This window comes from Equus quagga, chromosome 4 (assembly GCF_021613505.1).
Source record: "Equus quagga isolate Etosha38 chromosome 4, UCLA_HA_Equagga_1.0, whole genome shotgun sequence".
Taxonomy (NCBI): Eukaryota; Metazoa; Chordata; class Mammalia; order Perissodactyla; family Equidae; genus Equus; species Equus quagga.
Window position 1 is genome coordinate 99,950,752 of NC_060270.1, and position 21,565 is coordinate 99,972,316.

Sequence of the window (21,565 nt, forward strand, 5' to 3'; positions counted from 1 at the left end):
TTGAAGCAAAGATCTTGTCTTGCCCTCTTTGTCATGCCAGTATGTGACAAAGAGCCTGTCACATTGCCATGTATACTTAATGGATGAATAGTTGGAGAGAAAAAGAATTCCACAGAATTTCATCCTCTAGCTTTCCTCCTGTGAAAGAAAATAAGAGTTGCCTTAGCCATCTCCCTTGCCTTCTCAGATGAAGGGAATAAGAAGAAAGTTTTCTTCTAAGGGAAAAGTTGCCAAGGAGATGCAGGTTCCCAGACAGCTAGGTGACAAGCCCTGTTGCTGCTCAGCAACGCCCTTAAGGGGCCCCGCCCCCCGCCCATATAAAGCCAGGGTGCAGTGGGGCAGCCACAGCTGGCACGCAGCCTCCAGAGCACCGGCACCGGCACTGGCACTGGCACTGGCAGGCACTATGGCAAATGAAGTGCAAGTCCTGCCCTTCCCGCTGAAAGGGGGGCATCCTCCTGCAGGTAGGCTGCCCACCTGCCCTCTGTCCTGCAGAGAGCAAGGCCTCGCTGCTGCTGCTGCTGCCACCCCTCCTTCCATCTTAGCCTTCAACAGAGGTGCCCCAACAGAGGGGAGGTTCGCAACTTCCTGCTGTTACTTTAACTTCGTGCAGCCTGATTTTCTCCTAAGTCTTTGATCCTTCTGTGCTTGTGTATAACACCACCTGGGGATTCGTCAGGCCCCAGTTGAATTAAACCCTTGTTATATATGGGAGGACAAGGCATTCAGTGCTTGTGGAAAGGGGTAGGTAGGGAGGTTGGACATTTCCTCTCTGGCTGTAGGTTAGGAGTGACACATCCACACCTGGAAGGTGATTTACTGCCAGGGAAACCTTCCTCCCCAGAGGTTCCAGCCCTAAGACCATCTTCCCAAGATGCCTGTACATCATCTGACTTCATGGTCAGGCAAACCAGCTTCCACACCGAGGACAGCAACCATATTTCTCTCTCCCTCCTCAGGCTGTGGGGTTGGGCAGTGTTACCAGTGATGTAATTTGCCTGTCAACATGCTGAGGAGCACTTTTGAATAAGGACCCAAGTATCAGAAGGGGCTGACTGGAGAAGGTAGCTTTCAAGGTATTTTGCAAAGTATCCACAGTTCTGCTTTTTTATTTTTACCTATGTTATTCATATCAGCTCTCTGGAATATGGAAGTTAGTTTTACTGTACTTAACCATGTGTTCACATAGATTGGCTGAAGCATGCAGGCATGCTTTCAGCCAATTTCGTGTTCTTTCAACTGCCAGCCTTCTTTTTTCCTTAAGAAAGATCTCTAAAGCTTGACTCCTTTGTTCTTGCCTTTCTTCATTGACTAAATTTATTTATTGGGATAATTCTTTGGCACTCTAAGCCAAGGTTATTTCCATCGTCTTTGCTGCAGGGGGTGATGGCGGGTATGACCTCCGCAAAGTGTGAAAAACAGACACAGGGATTCAGTGACTTTCTGGTAGGCAGCCCAGCTGAAAAGAGTCACAATTCTGACTACTAATTCTGAGTTTTCAGGTCTGGGCACCATGCCCGCATCTCCTTTGGCTGACTCCTAACATTTGATATTTGTAATTGGATTTAGCAATATTTAACGTTATCTGTATTTAAAGTTAATGGTGCTAACTAATGGTCAGGAACTATATATGCAAATTATTAGAAGAGAGGCTCATTGCAAAGAGAAAGACAAAAGTAAAAAGAACACCATTCTCTTTCCACCAGTTCCACCCCAATCCTTCATAAAACAGTTAAAACCTGATTTGCTAAAAAAAAAAAAAAAACCTGATTTGCTAAGTTACATTTATGTTCAAAGAACACAGAGATAAACTTAACCAAATGAAAGTTTGAATGAAACCACCAGGAACTTTCTGTCGCACCACTAACGATTGCTAATTACTCTGTGTACATAGCACACCATGACTCCATCAAGCATGTCACAATGCCTCTGGCATGACAATTAATTATTATGAACTGTGACACTACAGATAAGAGGTTTGGGATAATTAGAATGGAGATGAAGGCAGACTTTTGCCTCCCCACTGAGAACAAGGGAACAAAGAAGCCTCATCCTTCAGCTTGTCTTGCCACATATTTTAAGTCTGAACCAGTTTGCTGGGGCGCAAAATTTTATTTATGGAACAAAAATCATTTGTTGCCAGAATTCCATTAAATCTTCACCTGATTTTTTAAAGCAATATATAGAGCCTTGAAAGTAGGAAACAGACGACACGGTGGGAAGGATCTGACGTGGCCTTTGGAATGAGAGAGACCTCGGTTTAAACCCTGCTTTCATTCCATATCTCTGAGCCTCCGTTTTCTCATCTCAAAAACAGTGGGTAATAAATAACATGGACCTTATAAGGTTGTTATGACGATTAAAGGAGATAACCTATGTAAGGTACCTGGCATACAAAAGTTAATCTCCTTAAAATGAAGGCCTGGTAAAACACACAGCTGTCAGAAGAAATCGTCCTCCCAAATTGCAAGACCTCCTTATGTGTGAGGGCCGCGTTAGGCACTACTGCAGTGGCAAGAACAGAAGGAACTGCCGTGGAAAAGATACATGTGCCTGCCCCCATCATAGTTAAAAATGAAACCACTCAAAAGTCAGCCAGCTGTAACTTTCCCCACCTACGTGATGAGTGCTTAGCGGTTTTTCTTTCATGTATATTAATGTAATATATTGCACCTCTGGTAGCCTTGGTTATAAATTTATGCAGTGAAACAAGACTACATTAAACATGAGGTGGCCTGGGATCCAGTAAGCTGAGCTTTGGATGCTCTGCTTTTTCAATTTGCCTCGCTCTCAATTTTATAAGATCCCTATTACATGAATAGCCAAAAATGAGTGAGGTGAAGGTGATCCGGGGAAGCCAAGTACATGATGAACTAGGAAGAGAGTAGGTCGTGAGTTTTTCTATATTCTCTACACTTTTTAATTTGGTTTAAGTCAAATGAATCAGAGCTATCAGAGGGGTCACCACCGAACTCCCAGAGAGAATCAGTTTTCTGGCTCATTAAAGAGAGAGGGAAATTTGGGGAGTGATCCCCAAGTGTGAAATTAATGCAGAAAATGAGGGAAAATCATAGCTGCATAAGGGCCAGTATCATTTTATTAAAAACAAACGCCAAAGGCTTAATTCTCTCAACTCCAGTCTGCTCAAGTCAATTTATGGGGATTGATCTGTGGTTTGATCGGAGGTTTGAAGAGAAAGGTGCTGAGACCCACCACCCCAAACATCACGGGGGCAGGGATTTGCTGATGGCAATGGCAGCTGCCATTCGCTCACTGCTGGCTGGGCACCGGGCACTGCACAGAGCCTCCTAGACACAGCAACAGCCTTGCAGACTGATGACTGCCATCATCCTTGTTTCACTGAGGAGCCAGCTGAAAGTCAGCAAGGTTGAGGGACTTGCCCAAAGTCACATAGCTGGTGGGCAGTGGGGCTGAAATTTGGAAATATAGTGGGCCTCATGCCAAAGCCCTCTCTCCTTGCGCCACGACCTTTTCCTGATGAGAGTCTTTTGGGTCTTGATTGGCAGCTTAAAATTTGCTGAAAAATCGACTGTAAATGCAAGGTGAGCATTTTTCAAACATCTAGCCTTTTAGTTAACTCCAAAAAGAAGTTCTAAGTCACAAGGCAGAGTGTGCACAAACCTTCGTGTTGGTCAGCTTTTTCACATACATTCTCCGTTGATTAGCGAAGTAAAAAAGGTTAATTTTTCTTGCAGCTTTGTCTGTCTTTATCTCGACTACCCTCTACAAAAACTGTGCAAAATGTCTGGAAAATATTAACTTGAAAATCATTATATAGCATTCTAAACTCGAGTCTTTTGTTTTTTTTTATTCTAAAGATTTTATTTTTCCTTTTTCTCCGCAAAGCCCCCTGGTACATAGTTGTATATTTTTAGTTGTGGGTCCTTCTAGTTGTGGCATGTGGGACACCACCTCAGTGTGGCTTGATGAGTGGTGCCATGTCCATGCCCAGGGTCCGAACCAGCGACACCCTGAGCTGCTGAAGTAGAGCACATGAACTTAACCAATCTGCCACGGGGCCGGCCCATCAAGAGTCTATTTTTGAAAAATTATAAACTACAAAAGCGACCACAGAGTATAACACTTACTCAGAGATAGGAAAGCAAAGTTTCATTTTCCCACATAAATTTAGATTTTCTAATGAAACTATCCAAAAGAGCATCTCTCTCTTTTACCCTTTTTACATCTAGTTCATTTTGCTTATTAAAATGACCTGAAGTCTTACCTGATGTATTTGTACTCATAGGCTTGTTAAAATGTTAGATAAGTTCATATCTTACTTTACCAAATTCCAACTGGTCCTTCTACAAAGATTCAAAAGACAATATAGTCCTAAACATGGACTTATGTAAATGATTACAAATTTAAATGAACTAATTTAAATACAGTGGGACTTCAAAGAGGTCTCATGAGTCAGACCTATCTGGTATAAGCAAAGTGGGCAAGAATCTGATTCTGTTGGATTGCAAATATTTATTTATGATGGTTTGTCTAGATCCCAGGAAACCAGTGTGACCAGTATTCCTAGCAGAGCTTTGAAGATGACCCTCCCACAAACTAGTTCCATCTGGTTCAGTCACCCCAATGTTGAAAGCTTTAATCTATATCGCAGTGTATCTATCTATAGTGTGGCGACATTACTTCTGTTTCTTTCTGTGGTATATGGCTGACCAAGTGAGATTACCCACCACAAGTTTGGTACAAGAACTGTGGAAATCCAAGGTGTGATTTACTTATGCTTCCTAAATCACTCAGTTAGAGCCCACAGCCTATACCAGAGAGGATTCAAAGACTCCTAGATGAAATTAGGAAACTTCTGGAAAGATTTTTAATCTCTCCTCAAATATCTCTGCTTTATTGTTCTTAAGAATAAAGAATTCCCACAGTTGCACTTTTTTAAAATTTCTTTTGGCATTTGTTTCTCTGGTAAACGCCGTATATTCTTTCCAAAGGAAGGGAAGTGATAGATTTTTCCTTTGGAGGTAGACGGGAAGAGTCAGAATCACAGTAAGGACTTTATAATAAAGATCATCTTGTTCCACTTCTACCAAATTCCCCCAAATCCTCCTAAGATATCCATGGTAGGTAGACTTCTTTTCTTTACTTTAATACACTGAGGCAAAGGCCATGCTATTGTACCAGGCAATCCACTTCACTTTGAATGACACAAACTGTGCCATGTAGCTAGACTCTGCCTTTCTGGAACTTCATGCTTTGGTCTTCATACTCTCCTCTAGAACATCGTAAAATAAATACAAACAATAATAACTACTAATTATTAAGTGCCTACCATGTACCAGGTGCATATATCACCTCTATTCTCTAGAGCAACCTAAACAATCAGTATTATTGAAGAATGCAGATACTGAGTCTCAGAGGGGTTTAGGTATCTTGCTCAAGGTCGCAGAGCTCAGGAAGGCTAGAGCTCTCTGACCCTACATAACAGTTCCTCACCAGAAACCATTCCTCCTCCACATGACAGCCCCTCAGATCTTTGAAGAGGGCACGCTAAGTTCCCCTGAGTCTTTGCTTCTTCAGAAGTGATCTTTCCAGATTTCCTAGTTCCTCATGTGACACAGCTCCCTTCTCCGCTCTGGTCACTCTCCTCTGGACATTCTCTAGATTGTCAGTGTCCTCTCAAATGAGTGGCACAGAGCTCAGCACTCCAAAAGTCTTCTCATTTTTAACTATTGCTTATTTTAACTATAATAACTTTGCTTACATAGTTAATGATAATAATCAGTCCAGGTGGAAGAAAATGTGTAGAAACAATAGCATCAGGGAAAACAAAAGGGACACTTAGTAAGAAAATCATTACAGCGCTCCATATTTAAAAAGCACTTGTCAAAGAAAATTACTGTTGGGAGGGGTATGGAAGGCCCAGGCCATAGACCTCCTATTTGATTCCTCTTGGCAGAAGAGCCAAAAGTGCTCTGAACACCACCCCCTTCACACAGGCACATGCTCCTGTCTTCCAAAAAAAGCCATCCATCCCTTGATTTATTTCACCTCTGTATTCCCTGGCTGTTCAGAATATGTTTCCACGTAATTTTATTTCTGTTGCTTATTACTTTGTATGCCTTTTTTTCAAATATATATGTGTGTGTGTATGAATTTAAAGCAGCCCATGTATGAAAATAGCATTTTTTTCCTACACTGCATCTAATGTTACAAAATTCTAGTGAGAGGCTTTTATAATCAATAAAAAAAATTATTGATGATTTAAAATGGCCAACTGGAGTTTATTCCATGAATCCAAGAATGGTTTGATAGAAAGATATCCATTAATATATCTTTGTATACTAATATCTATTAATATAATCAACCACATTAAGGAGAAAAACCATATGATCATATCCATGTATACTAAAAAGGCATTTGATAAAATTCAACATGTATTTATACTTTTTAAGCTCAATGAAATAATAATAGAAGGATATTTCATTAACATGATGAAATATATATATGAATATATATACATTATATATATATACCTTTGTGTGTATATATATGTATATCCACCTAAGTACACATCATGTTTAATGGGAAAACACTAAAAGCAGTCCCTTAAAATTAGGATGATAAAGATGTCTACCATCACCACTATTTAATGTTATTCTAGAGGAAGTAACATTATAATTCTTTGCAGGTTATATCATTTTTTTACCTGGAAAACCTAAGAGAATCAACAAAAACCTGTTATAAACAATAAGAGAACTCAATAAGATCTGCGTATAAAAATCAATGATATGAATATAAGAACAAAAATCTGGGGCCGGCCCCATGGCCAAGTGGTTAAGATCGTGCACTCCATTTTGGTGGCCCAGGGTTTCGCCGGTTCGGATCCTGAGTGTGGACATGGCACCGCTCAACAAGCCATTCTGAGGCAGTGTCCCACATGCCACAACTAGAAGGACCCACAACTAAAAATACACAACTATGTACCGGGAGGGCTTTGGGAGAAAAAGGAAAAATAAAATCTTTTTTTTTTTTTTTGAGGAAGATCAGCCCTGAGCTAACATCTGCTGCCAATCCTGCTCTTTTTGCTGAGGAAGACTGGCCCTGAGCTAACATCCGTGGCCGCTGAAGCAGAGCCTGTGAACTTAACCACTTAGCCACGGGGCCAGCCCCTTCCTCTACTTTATACGTGGGACACCTATCACAGCATGGCTTGACAAGCTGTGCCATGTCCGCACCTGAGATCCAAACTGGCGAACCCCTGGTCATCGAAGCAGAACGTGCAAACTTAACCGCTGCGCCACTGGGCCAGTCCCGGAAAAATAAAATCTTTAAAAAAAAATCTATTAGAGTTAAAATGGAAGAATAGACCCATTTACAATAGCAACAACAACAACAAAGATAAAATGCTTAGGGAACAAATCTAATAATAAGTGTGTGAGATTTACATAAACAACTTACATAAGAACCCAAAAGAAGATGTAAACAATGGAAAAGCACACCATGTTCTTGAATAAAGAGTCAGTAGGAAGATAAAATATATATTTTCCCTTTAAAAAACTATAAATTTAAAGCAAGACCATTAAAAAAATACCAACTGAATTTTTTGGAGGTAATTGACAAACTGATTCTAAAATTCATATGGAAAAATAAGTAAGAATAGCTAGTAAAAGCCTGCAAAGGAAATGTAGCAAAGGAGGACTAATTCTATCAGATATTAAAATATAATACTACAGTCATTAAAATAGAGTTGTAATGGCATATAAACAGAGAGATTAATGGAACACAATAAAAGTCCAGAAGTAGCCACAAAAAAATATATATATGCATATGTATACACCCACACATATACATGTATACGTATGTACACACACATAAACATATGAGAATTTAGTATACAATAAAGATGCCATATCAAATCATTAGAGAAAAGGTGAATTTTTCAATATTTTCAGAATCATCTAAAAAAATCTGGCGTGCTTCCACAACTTACACAAAATATATTCTAGAAGGATCAAGGATTTAAGTATATGATCAAAGATTGATTATACAAATGAAACAAAAATTCTAGAAGAAATGGGGAAGTATGTTTTAAAACAGAGTGGGGAATTTCTTAGTGATACAAAATCCATAAAAGATTGACAAGTTTACACAAAAACAACGTATTTCTGCCTGGCAAAAACATCATCAACAAAAAAGGCAGTAACTGGTAAAATATTTTATATTTTATGTCTGTGATGCATCTTACAAAGAGCTCCTATAAATCATTAAAAAAAAGATAGGAAAAAGACTGGCAACCCAACAGAAAAAAATGGACAAAAAACTTGAACAGTTCATTAAAAGAAAAATACAAATGGCTTCTAAAACAGAAAAATCTCAACCTTTAATAAAATGTAAGAAGAACGAAGTACTTTTTTTTTTTTACTTATTGGCTGACAAAACCAAACGTTTTCTAGCTTACATTGTTGCTGTCAACATAGCTGGTGAGATTGTAAACTGTTGCCACCTCTGCAAAGGGCAATTTGGCAAAATTTAACGAAATTCCAAACACACATACTCTTAAGAAGTAATAAGGTCATTTATAGGAATGTATCCCACGGATATATTTGCCCTTGTGCAAAACTATGTATATAAAAAGATATTCATTGCAGCCTTGTTTGTGATAGCAATATGAGGAACACCTGAAATGTCCAACATTGGGAATTGGTTAAGTAAACACAGAATGTTCGTAGAGTGAAATATTAAAGCAGATGTCAAAAAAAGGACGTATTTTTATATATATGTATATACTGATATGGAACTTACTCCAAAATATGTGATTGAATGAAAAACCTAAATAAACAAGATGCACAACAATGCGTATCTTATGCGGCCATTTAAAAATAATGTGTAGGTACATGGACAGAGTATCTGTGGATGAATGCATAGGAAACGTAACATTAGCAGAATCTAGGGGCGTGAACTAGAGGGCTGGAAAAAAATTGTAGGAGAGAGACTGCAGACCTTTTCACGCGTTATGAATTGTGTGTTTTATGCATGTATTACATAATCAAATAAATAATTTTAAAAGAACTGAACAAGTCAGTTCAAAAGGGCATTGAGAAATAGAAAATATTTTCCTTATTTTTCACTTTATTGGAAATTTAGAAAATTGCCAGTTTGACATTTCCATAAAAAGAATTAATAGGTTCAAACAAATCAATGTCCATTTAGCTTTTTCTCATTTAAGCTCGTCAGATTTTAGATGTGCAAATTTCCTGGGAACAGAAAAAAGTATTTGCTTTGACTTGCAATCTGAAATGGGTTGTTCCTTTGCAAAAGTTGATTTCATCTGACATTGTCAAACACTTGAATTGCTGTTAGGTCATCTGTAGCCTAATTAACACTAATTGATCTTTTGAATGGCAGGATTATTAATGCAGTTTAATTACTCATTAGAACATCTGAGTTTGGCCAATATCCAAGGTTTGGGGTCTGGGACGGAAGGTGGGTATCCGGTGAGGTCAGAAGCATCTCTCTTGAATTAAATGCTTGTTATCACTGCACACCCTGACTTTTGGCTCATCTCTCAGAATCTGACTTCTAAAAGCTTTGGTTGAAAAAAAATTGCAAGCCTTGCACAAACTTTAATCTTGTGGGAAAATAGGGGGGTCACGTTGTAATTGTCGGTTGCTATCATGAAGAATGTAATTGGTTTGATAACAAGAAAAAGCATCTTTCAGTGAAAACGCCTAAGGGAGTGTATTGTTATTCTCCCCAAATCGAAGGTGTAACCTGCTGTCTTTTCAGCCCCAGTTCCCCCGATCCCAACACAAGCAGACCTCAGCCCTTCTCCCCAACCCTACCTGTTTACCCGAATTAATATTTTTTCTTGTAACTGAAATAATATTTTTTCTCATATTACACTATTTCAGGGTCACTTTTTATTGTGTTATTTTAGATAAAAGGTTAGATCTTTAAAAAGTAGGTTCTAAAATTCCTTTCAAACCTAAATTCATACCTTGAATAACAAAGCAAGCCTTCCCTTGCTGTTCTAACCATGACTCCCATGTTGATGTTTGTTTGTTTATAGTAAAAGCTGGAGGAATGAGAATTTCCAAAAAACAAGAAATCGGCATCTTGGAGAAACATACCAAAACAAGGTAGGGATTTCTTCTTAATTTCTTCTCCTTCATCACTCCGAGGGGTTTTGAGCGGCTCTGCTTCCAGAAGTCAGAGGCCTCCCTGTATTTTAGGACAAACCAAGGCTCCCTAGACATTTGCTAACCGAGATTAGAGGCAGCCAGTAGCTGGGGAGGGGGGAGGGCTGGGGTGACACGGGGGGCTGTAAGTGAAAGGTGGCCACCATCTGGAGGACTCTCTCTGGCTCCCATCACTATCCCCACCTGCCCTCCTGCGCTCTGCAGTCAGCCCAGCTGCCTTGTTCCTAAGACACCCAGTCTTTAATGCATCCAAAGCTGACCCATGTCCCTTTATCCTATTTTCACATTAGCCTTTGATGTATTGTCCCTTGGCTGGCCCTGTTTTCGTAATATGCTTTCTGCTGAAGCAAATCTCCTGAATTAAAAATAAGTGCATTTTTTTTGTTGTTTTAAATTCATCACTCAATTATTTAGAAAATAATGGCCACTATACTTGGCATAGCCAGAAGGCATACAGATGCTGAGGTTGGTTTCTCCCTGCTCCTTCTGTCATAACCTTGACACATTGAGCTATTCCTGGAGCTAAGCAGAGAGCTGGGGGATGGAAGGGGTGCGCAAATGGCCCAACCACTCTATGCCGTGGTTAAGGAAAATGAGTGCACTCAAAAAGAAAGAAACTTGTGAAAATGACTTCTCCAAGTAGTGTAATGGGCGCTTCAGAGACTGTTAACTTCAGGATGGTTTCCATAGATGAGCTGATAGGTGATTCAAAAGGAGTGGATTAGAAGATGCTCAAGGTAGGTCCTTAAGAGATAAAATTATAACTCTCCGAAAGAGAATGTAGAGGGAAATAGACTATGGAATTTCCCTGGCTCTTTCATAAAAAATTATTTTTAGATCACTTTTAAAGTTTTCTTCCAAATTTCTGGAAAGGAAATTTCTTGAAGAATTTTTCTACTTTAAAATGAAATAGTCATTTGCCCCTTTAGCAATTTTTCTTTCTTCTGATATCAGAAAATCACCACCACATAATGAAAGCCAAGCTGTAAGTCCTCAAAAGTAGGGGTCACATATTATTTCTCTTCTGGCCCAGCCTCCAGGACAGCTCCTAGAATAGAGGAAACACTCTGGAAATGCTCCCAGACTGTTGTTGAATTGCAAGCTGGTTAATTTCAAAAGCCTGTTCTGTTACCAAAACCTGATTCGAGCATAAACCCTGTTTATTGTGACACTGGTGAACGTGCCTGGGCCAGGGGCTCAGGAGCTTAAGAGTCATGGCTTGGAAATAACCTTCTGGTTGACGGCAGTAGACAAGTCATTCATTTCTCTGCACCTCAGAAAATGGGGACTTACTGTTAATTCTAACACCAGCTGAAAAATGCAGAAAGGGGGGGCTGGTCCTGTGGCCAAGTGGTTAAGTTTGCACGCTCCGCTGCAGGAGGCCCAGTGATTCGTTGGTTCGAACCCTGGGCGTGGACATGGCACTGCTCATCAAGCCACGCTGAGGCAGCGTCCCACATGCCACAACTAAGAATATACAACTAAGGACCCACAACGAAGAATATACAACTATGTACTGGGGGGCTTTGGGGAGAAAAAGGAAAAAATAAATAAATAAATAAAATCTTTAAAAAAAAAAAATGCAGAAAGGGGAGTTGCCCAGAGAGTAATAATGTGGTGATTGAGACAATCCTAAAAAACTCAGTTGTTTTCTAATAGTCATTAAAAGATGGGAATTGGACTGCTACACAACTTAAACAGCAAGAAATAGCTCTCTCTTTTGCCCTATCTGCCAGAGGCAAATATAGGTATGTGGGGCCTGAAGCTTATACAATTTGGGGGCCATTTTAAAGAAAAATAATAAAAAAATTACAAATATGAAATGGCTAGGGCCCCTCCCAGGCCCTTGGAAGGAGCCTGAGCAGCGAGAGGCCGTGAAGCTGAATCGACATTAGCTCCACCATACACTCACCTCTCCGTTTACACCTGCTTCGTGAATGTACGCACGGGATGTGAGTGCCTCATTTTCACGGACTAACACCTCTCCTTACATCTTCTGGGAGAACAGCTTTAGAAAAATATATCACAGGAAATAAATTTCTAAGCATCATCCGTCTTTGTCCATCTTTTAATAACTTCTACTAACCAACACAGACCATCCAGAAAAAGAAAATACGCCAAGTGCAGAGTTTCCTTCAGGAAATTGTACTGCAGGCTCAGCCCTGATTGAGACTCTCCTACGAAATAACTTGGCCTGAGAAAAAGAAGCCAGACACAGAAGAGTACATGCTGTCTGATTCATTTTATGAAGGACAAAAGAGTCAAAACAAATCTGTGGGGCTATCAGTCAGGGTAGTGGTTATCCATAGGGCAGCTGGTTTGACTAATGCTTTAAGTTTGTGAATATTCAACAAGCTCTACACTGATATTATGTGTAATTTTCTGCATATATACTATACTTCAATGGAAAGTTTAAAAAGTAATAATAATAGTAATAACTTGACCTACGAAGCTTGTTACAGCAGGTGGGTGCAGAGAGGCAGGACTTTTTGCCTTCTAGGTGTTGTCAAGCAGAGTGAAAGCATAAAGGCCAAGTAGACAGTCCTCTGTATAAACCACTTAGCCTCTTTAGTGGAAAGGGTTTCAGGTCCTATATGAAATTTCTTTTCGTCTTCACAGTGCCATTGCAAATGTTGCCAAAGTACAGGCGATGGATGCCCTGAATGACACACTGGAGAAGGTGAGCCATGGGTGAGGCCAGCCACGTGATGCTCCCTGTCAATTTGAATTTGCCCATCAGAGGAGGCTGCACGGCTGAATGAGCTGATGACCACTGAGGGTTTTCCAACTCAGGGGTTTGATGTCCTTGTGAAAGGATCTGCTCTCAGTCTGAGGAACTCAAAGAGGTTTTGGTGAAAAAAGCTGTTTCTCCCAAATTCCTAGTGTCTATTTCATAAATCATTTCAAAAATAAGATAGAAGATAAAACAAGAATCATGACACTAAATTGGCAGAACTTTGCTTTGCCATCCCAAACAGTTCTTGGAAATGTTGGCATGTTTTTATAAAAAGGCAGCCTGTGCATTGGGAATTCAGCAGTTTCTGACCTTCCTCCCCATCACTGCATTCCCGTAATGAAATGCTTGATTTGAGGTGTGAGGGCGGGTGGTGGGGAGTTGCACAGTTTAGGGCTGGAGGAAGGCTGGGGACTGGCTGGGTTTATCCAGGAAAGTCTGTTTATAAAGGTGGTTGACCATTGCTATTTTTATTTCCATATCTTGAATTTCTTCTAAGTAACTCAAGAAACTCAGAAAACTCTTACCAGATAGACAGTGGTTTGGTTTTGGATTCAACGGTTGGTTTTTAAATTTTGTAGGTGACCTGAGCAAGGGTCTTTAATCTACTTCTAGGGAGCAGATACGCTGTATTTAAGGTGCCCACATTTATCGAAGGGATGGGTCTGGGTACCCTTTGAAAGAGGAAGACTTGGTGTTACTGCCTAAATCAGGAGTCTGAAAAGGTTCAGAGCAGAAACTGTGTGGCTAGACTTCTGGGGCCCCCATTTGGCACTGCTCCTCCACTAACTGTCTGTATGACCTCGAGCGAGTTACTTATCCTGCTCCTGAGAGTCATCATTTATAAAATGGAGATAAGGCAAAATATATACTTTACAGAGCTGTTGTGTGGAGTAAATGAGTTCCTACACATGAAGTTTTTAGAACAGTGCCTGGTCTGGTTGGGAGCATTGGTTTTATGGCAGTAAAATGAGAAGGTATGTCTGAAGCCCATGGGAGATTGCAGGGCAGTTCATACAAGGCAGGATCTCGACTATAGGCTATCACAACAGAGCCTTCTAAGGCAGGGGGCTTGACTCTCCCATCAAACAGATTTGAGATGAGGTCTTAACTGACTCTGCCTTCCTGGCTTTTCAAGAAGGGCAGGGATGGGTGATGCCCCCCGGGCAACACAAGCTGCTCACCCTTGCATCTCCTGTTCTCTTGCTCCTGTCTACTAAACACATCTCCTCAAGGGCAAGAGAATGCCACAGCTGTAAGTGGAACTGGATGGAATGGACACCTTCCTCTAGAAAATATGTCAACCCCAAATCAAATGTTTACAGAGAGCAGTCAGTAAGGTTGCTTATGCTGTACGTTAGGCATGGCGCAGTCTGTATTGGTTTTATAGACATTTTGCATATGTTTCTGACATACAGGGCTTCTTCCCCTTTCAATTAAAAATATCATTTCTTTATTTCAAAGATAAAAAGAAGAATCAAATAACGACGCCAATGATAGTAAGTTGTTTTTGGAAACCATAAGAAGACATTGAGATGGTGTGCTGTTACAGATATTTTTAACAGCAACTGTACCTATTTTTTAAAAACTTGAACAGTTAGCTCAAGTGTTTGCTGGAGTAGGACTGTGGCTAAGACTGCATAGATTCCTGGTTAAAACGAGTTCTGGCATCAGCCACCAGAGGCCTAGGTCTTATACTGGTTCTGTCACTTACTCACTATGTGTCCTTGGGCGGGTTTCTTCACTTTTCTGTGCCTCTGTTTGCTCATCTGTAAATGGGAATGTGGTTAATAGTATTCACTTCAGGGGCTGGCCCGGTGGCACTGCAGTTAAGTTTGCACGTTCTGCTTCAGTGGCCCGGGGTTCACCGGTTCGGGTCCCGGGTGCAGGCAGGGCACTGCTTGGCAAGCCATGCTGTGGTAGGTGTCCCACATATAAAGTAGAGGAAGATGGGCGCAGATGTGAGCTCAGGGCCAGTCTTCCTCAGCAAAAAGAGGAGGATTGGCCTCAGATGTTAGCTCAGGGCTAATCTTCCTCAAAAAAAAAAAAAGAAGAAGAAAAATAGTATCCACTTCACAGAGATAATTAGAAAAATAAAATGAAGGTACAACTATGTGCAAAATCTTAGCACAGAGCTAGATGCAGTTAGTTAAAGCCAGATGCAGTTAGCCTCAGTAAGTGTTAGCTTCTAGTCCCAGGCAGATATCCTCAGGGCATCACTTGGAATCTCAGGTGAAGGAGAAGAGGCCAGCAACAAAATCAAATCCCGAGATGACCATAAGGGACTATCTTGAATATGGAAGCTGGTGGGATCCACATGTTTCCTTACACTACGAAAAATCCTTCCTGAATCCATAATTCAACCTGAAGCACAATAGGATTTCATAGTAAAGGTCAACCTGGGGTAGAAAGACTTTTAAATGTCTTTTAAAAAATAGATCTGCTGAGATCAGTGGTTGTCAGGAGCTGGAGGTGAGAGGAGGGGTTGACCACAAAGCGACAGGAGGGAATTTTAGGGGGTGATGAAATGGTTCTATGTCTTGATTGTCAGCATGGTCACAGACTGAAGTACTTGTGAAAACCCATAGAACTATACACCAGAAAGGGTACATTTTACTGTTGATAAATTATACCTTAATTTTTAAAAATGAAAAAAAGGCATAAACTATAAGCCTCATACAAAAAAATTAAAGACATATAAAAGATTAAGAAAGATAGATATAGATATCTGCTGATAAATTTTCACCTGCATTGCAGTGATCCCCCCACAATATACATTGTCATGAAGACCTAACAGTATACAAATGGCCAGAAGAAATACAGTAGCAGAAATGAGGGTCACGTCCCCTGCATTTATTAACATTTATCCATGTCCTCAGCTAGAATTATGTCTAGTTCCAAGAACCCATGTTAATTCTCATACCAATTTAAGAACTAAGACAGTGAGCATACAGCCCTATTCATAGGATCTCGTCAATCTTTCAATCATGGCAGGAAATTTCTGCCCATATGCTATTCATCTCTGCATACCCTACTTTAAAACCAACCTAGAGTTTAAGATCTGGGAGATTGAAAAACAATCCCCAAAAGGTTGGAAGTGGAAAGCAGCCTAAAATTTCCCCTCCCACTGTTTCCCCAACTCCTTCCTGGACGCAGACCTCTGTCCCCACTGCCTTTCTCCCTTCCTCGCTACTTCCCCAGCCAGCCCTTCCCACTTCTTCCAGCCCTAAATAATGAGGAGTTGTGTTGCCCAGTGACAGGCCACATAATGTGGTATTCCTGTGGAAAAGGGGTTATGTAACCCCAAAAGCTCTCTTGGCTAAAAATCTGGGAAAACCAGTCTTAGACCAAGTTCCACCTACTCCTTAGAGGTGTCTGACCTTCTAGAGGTCACATAGCTCCTCTGAGATTTATGGTTTACTTAATTTTTTTGTCTTTAAGGCAGAGAGTAATAGAGAATGATACTGCCAAATATATTAATTCTCTGGACACTTTTGAAAGTTAAATTTGACTATAGCTGTGAAGTTTCTCCGAACATGAAAGCATCCAGTTAAAACGTTAGTTAAAACATTAGTAACACGGTTGGATTATGGTGTGGAGGCAGGTGGAATTAGTTAAAGTTGGGGCCACTTTTCAAGTTACCAGATATGTCACCACTGCCAAAGTCAGTGAGATGGATGTGAAACAGGATCCTGGGGGAGAGGAAACTATCAAAGTCATCTGCAAATCTAAAAAGGTTTCTCTTGTTCTGTAGATTCTCATCACCACAGGAGTATCCTTGAATTTCATTGACTCGAGCTGAATGTTTTGTTTTAAGCACTTTGCTTAACAGGGTGTGGAAATCTAAGTGCCAACATTCCAGTTGGAAGTTAATACCCTGGAAAGATGAATGGAAGAGCTGCCCGTCAGCTAATACAACCTAACTTCAGGCTCTAAAACAAAACCTGCTGCTGATTTTCTTGCATCTAGAGTTTCTTTCACAGCTCAATCATAAAGACTTTTATCATATTTCTTTTGCTTTTTCTCTGAAATTAAAATAGAGGTTCTGAGGTCACAGCTACCCAAGATGAAGGTAAATTCTCGATGTGGGAGTTTCCATTCATCTGCTTTCAAGTTCAGTATGGTGCCCCTTATGTGATGGAGCCACAGCAAGGCAGAATCTTTACACATATACCGGCCTTGAATTCTTTCTCTTGTGGGGTCACCCTAGATTTTCTTACCCTAATGAATCAGACAAGGGACACCTTTCATTCTACAAAGCCGATCATTGTACAAAGACTAATGAGGAAAAGTCCAAAGCTTCCTCACAGGTAAGATGCCAGACTAAAGCACGGCTGGCTGTAGGTTGTACTCTGGAAAGCTGTTTTTACTTATTTCTAGCTCAGACTTGAAAATAAAATCTTCGTAGCTCCACTGAGACAAAATCTACAGCAAAGAATTAAGGCCTTTAGAGGTTGACTACTTTATTTACAGTTTCACCAATTCTAATGGAAGGCTCTGTACAGACTCTCCACCCACAGTCCCCAGATCCTCCTACCTTAAGATGTTCGTGATTGAGAGGGTGGATAGATGAGAAAGAGAACCCCACTCTACCATTTTCAAGAGTTACTGTAAAACCCTGCTAGTGGCCCTACAAAACTCATACATTTGTAATTAGTAATTATGGATTGTTTCTCCAAGGCTATTATCTTTGCCAGAATGATTTTCACTTCCTTCTTAATCCTGTTGATTTTCTTTTTTTCACCTAAATTTTCCCAGAGCAGTTTACAGATGGCCAACAGGCCCCAGGGGCAATCTCCCATTCATTCTGATCCATGGCATTCCCCTCCTGAGCTACAGTTGAACAGAGCTCTTAGAACCTCAGTTAAATGCCTTAGTTAAAATGTAAGACCTAAACCTTGTGCATTACTGATAGGAAAGTAAAATGGTGCAGCCACTATGGAAAACAATATGGCAGTTCCTCAAAAAATTAAACATAAATTACCACTTGGTCCAGCAATTCCACTTCTGGGTATATAACCAAAAGAATTGAAAGCAAGGACTTGAATAGATTTTGTACACCAGTGTTCATAGCAGCATTATTCACAATAGTCAAGAGGTGGAAGCAACCCAAGTGTCCATCAGCATAAAAATGGATAAAGAAAATGTGGTACATACACATACAATGGAATATTATTCAGCCTTAAAAAGGAAGGAAATTCTGACACATGGGTAAACCTTGAAGACACTATGCTAAATTAAATAAGCCAGACACAAAAGGACAAATATTGCACTACTTCACTTACATGAGATACCTGGAGTACTCAAGTTCATAGCGAGAAGGTAGAATGGTGGTTGCCAGAGGCTGGGGGCGGAGGGAATGAGGAGTTGCTGTTTAATGGGTACAGAGTTTCAGTTTGGTATGATGAAGTTCTGCAGATGGATGGTGGGGATGGTTGCACAACAATACAAATGTATTTAATGCTGCTAAACTATACACTTAAAAGTGGTTGAAATGGCCAACTTTATGCTGTGTGCATTTTACCACAATTTTTTAAATGATCAAAAAATATAGCACCTAAATCGTGGAGATAACCCTGGAGATGGTCAAATAATGAGTTAGTGCCAAATTAAGCAGTAATTAAGAGCTGTGTGTTCTAACAGTGTTTGCCTGTCCGCTTTGCTTCCCAGCCTCCACCCATCATCTCCCTTACGCCTTAAGAACAACAATCAATATTGCACCTTTCTCTCTTCGTTCTCAACTTGTCATCTCAGCTTGGCTAATTGCCCAGATGTCTGTTATATCAGAATTTCCTGTTCATTTCCTTTCTCACTCCCCTTTACCTTACATTTGACTTTAAGTAACTTGCCAAGTTGTTCTTCCTACCTGTAATCTCTCGAATGTGGTTTAGGGCTAACCTGAAGTAACCCATCTGTTTTAGTTGACACTAAAGACACCCAGTCTGAAAAAAACTACTGCAGTGACCTCTTAAGTTTCTTTCTGATTCTAATGTTAAAAGAAAAACAAAATAAAGCACTCTGCCCTTAACGTACTATAAAATGCATGTCATGTGGCCGGATGATAATTGATCTGACAAAAAAAGTCACCAGCTCTTTTCTTAGATTCTTAAAGCAACATTTATGACCAATACCTCAATTATGTTTCTTCCTTTCTGCTAGAATGCCAGCATAGACCATCCTTGAGTTTAATTATTACATAACTTATACATGCTCATTGTAAAAGAAAAATTTTAGAAAAATACTGATAGGCAAAGTAAAGAAAAAGACTAGGAATTACCCATGATTCCATCCTTCGGAGATAATCATTGTTAATACTTCAGTGTATATTCTTCCAATGTGTTTAATTTTTTAAGACCAAGAAGAAAGGACTTTCTGAGTCAAATTTCACATGAAAGGGAATGCTGTGTGCCCAGAGCTCAGGGACATTTGAGAAGAGATATAAGGCACATATGTTTTCCCTGGCTTAGAGGAGACCAAACAAACCATAAACAACGTGATGCTTAGGGTCATGAACAATTTATTTTCTCTTTTATTTAATTTGAGTGTCAAAGCAAGGCCATATAAGTTCAACAGTGACAAGTTAAATTCCTGGCGAGCTGAGGCATCCCTACCTGGCTGGCTAAGGAAGGTGTCCTTAGGTACTTTCATGTTGTGTCAATGGGCTTGAAACCCAAGAACTGGAATGGATCCAAAAGGTTACTGGGTCCAAATTCTCCTCCTAGGAAAAATGCGTCTGAAGTGCTTGCAGCATTGGGCATCCTTTTTTTTTTTTATAAAAGATTGGCACCTAAGCTAACAACTGTGGCCAATCTTTTTTTTTTTTTCTGCTTTATCTCCCCAAATCCCCCCAGGTACATAGTTGTATATCTTAGTTGCAGGTCCTTCTAGTTGTGGCATGTGGGACGCTGCCTCAATGTGGCCTGACGAGCGGTGCCATGTCCGAGCCCAGGATCCAAACCAGCGAAACACTGGGCCACCTCAGAGGAGCGCGAGAACTTAACCACTCGGCCACGGGGCCAGCCCCTCGGCATCCTTTTGATTTTAAGCTGTCCATGACGTAAATTCTATACGGTCTCTTGGTTCTATATGAATTTCCTCTTATTGTCAAAAATTCTCAGTCCCTGTTAATTTAAATCTATTTAAGCCTAATTCCTCACAGATGTCGTCTGTGGAGACAACTAATGAGAATTTTCACTACCTGGAGCTAGTAAGTCATTCCTCAGCCTTCTCTTCACCAGGCTGTTTAGATTGAACCACATGAAATGGTCAATATTAGACCATCTTTTACGTACAAAAATAGCAATTTCATATGCTCCAACCTAATAAATAACCCTAACTGTTCCTAACTTCTTTCCAACGTTCTTTATTCTTGATCTTTCAACAATTGAGGAGTCCATCCCCCTCAGGACCTTCTCCAATGTTCCCATAGCCTTCTTAGAATATAGTGACCCATATATGCATACTTGTGCCAGAATAATTGTTAATATTAGACGACTGATGCAGAAATAATTAACCATTTCTACCTTTAAAAATGTCACTTCAAAACATATATAAATGGGGACCAGCCTGGTGGCACAGCAGTTAAGGTCGCATGTTCTGCTTCTCAGCGGCCCAGGGTTCGCCAGTTCAGATCCCGGGTGCGGACATGGCATCGCTTGGCACGCCATGCTGTGGTAGGCGTCCCACATATAAAGTAGAGGAAGATGGGCACAAATGTTAGCTCAGGGTCAGTCTTCCTCAGCAAAAAGAGGAGGATTGGCAGCAGTTAGCTCAGGACTAAACTTCCTCAAGGAAAAAAAATATATATATAAATGCATGTATACATTTTGTATATTTTTTTTATATAATATGTTTTATAATTTAAAAAATTAGAAACAAGCTGATAAAGGAAAACCCAGGTAATGCTTATACCCATGGGTCCAGAGCTGAAGTGGTATGAAAAGGAGAAATATTATCAAAGAAGTAAACAAAATTGTGAAATTCCTCTGAACAACTGTATTGCTTTCTACTACTTTAATACTTCATGACCAAAAAGATTCAATATGCTTATTTTTTCTTTCCCTCTCACCTTTAGCTCAGCCATAAATTTCCAGCAATAGTGCACGTGGCACATCAAAAACCCAGACCTGCTCTGGAGAAGGTCACCCCACTGAAAAGGATCTACATTATTCAGCAGCCTCGAAAATGTTAAGCTGGGATATAAAACACAGCCATCTGGCCAACTGCCTCAAACATCTGACAGATTAGCAAAAAGGACCAGAAGTTTCGATAGGCCTAGTGTACTTGCTTGGTAAATAAAACACCTTTGTATCTTTTCTTTTGACTTTAGATAATAAAGCATTCAAAATTGTAAATCCGGTGCATTCTTGGGCCTCATTTTGGTCCAGGTCAGGGTCCCATTGATATTTACATATGTAATTCTACTGAATAAGAGAAGAATCCAGAATACTTGACTATGCTACTTCATCCCACTGGATAAGCTCTCTCCTCCTGGATGCCGACCCTGAGTTGTTCCACCTACAGGGAATTCTCTTTGAAGGTAAAGTTTAGAGAGAAATACGCTGAGCTTTGCAAAGGCCAATATTCTTTGCAGACATGAGAAATGATTCTTCTCAGCGTGTTTGTCTAAGATGCTCAAATTTTCAGTTGA

The 21,565-nt window shown here is 40.2% G+C and overlaps 1 protein-coding gene across 1 annotated transcript; it reads left to right on the top strand.

Annotated features, from left to right (window-relative positions):
• Positions 1-354: 354 nt before the first annotated feature.
• Positions 355-21,269, top strand: DAPL1 (death associated protein like 1). The gene is made up of 4 exons (XM_046658999.1): positions 355-464; positions 10,052-10,121; positions 12,801-12,861; positions 20,990-21,269. Exons 1-4 carry the CDS (start codon positions 407-409, stop codon positions 21,104-21,106), a joined length of 306 nt encoding a protein of 101 aa, XP_046514955.1. The 5' UTR covers positions 355-406; the 3' UTR covers positions 21,107-21,269.
• The last annotated feature ends 296 nt before the right edge of the window (positions 21,270-21,565 follow it).

Bases quoted from the DNA above. Each gene is read 5' to 3' on its own strand.
- DAPL1 (XM_046658999.1), top strand. From the start codon at position 407: ATGGCAAATGAAGTGCAAGTCCTGCCCTTCCCGCTGAAAGGGGGGCAT. The intron at 465-10,051 runs GTAGGCTGCCCA...GTTTGTTTATAG, and splicing joins AGGGGGGCATCCTCCTGCAG to TAAAAGCTGGAGGAATGAGA. The intron at 10,122-12,800 runs GTAGGGATTTCT...TCGTCTTCACAG, and splicing joins GAGAAACATACCAAAACAAG to TGCCATTGCAAATGTTGCCA.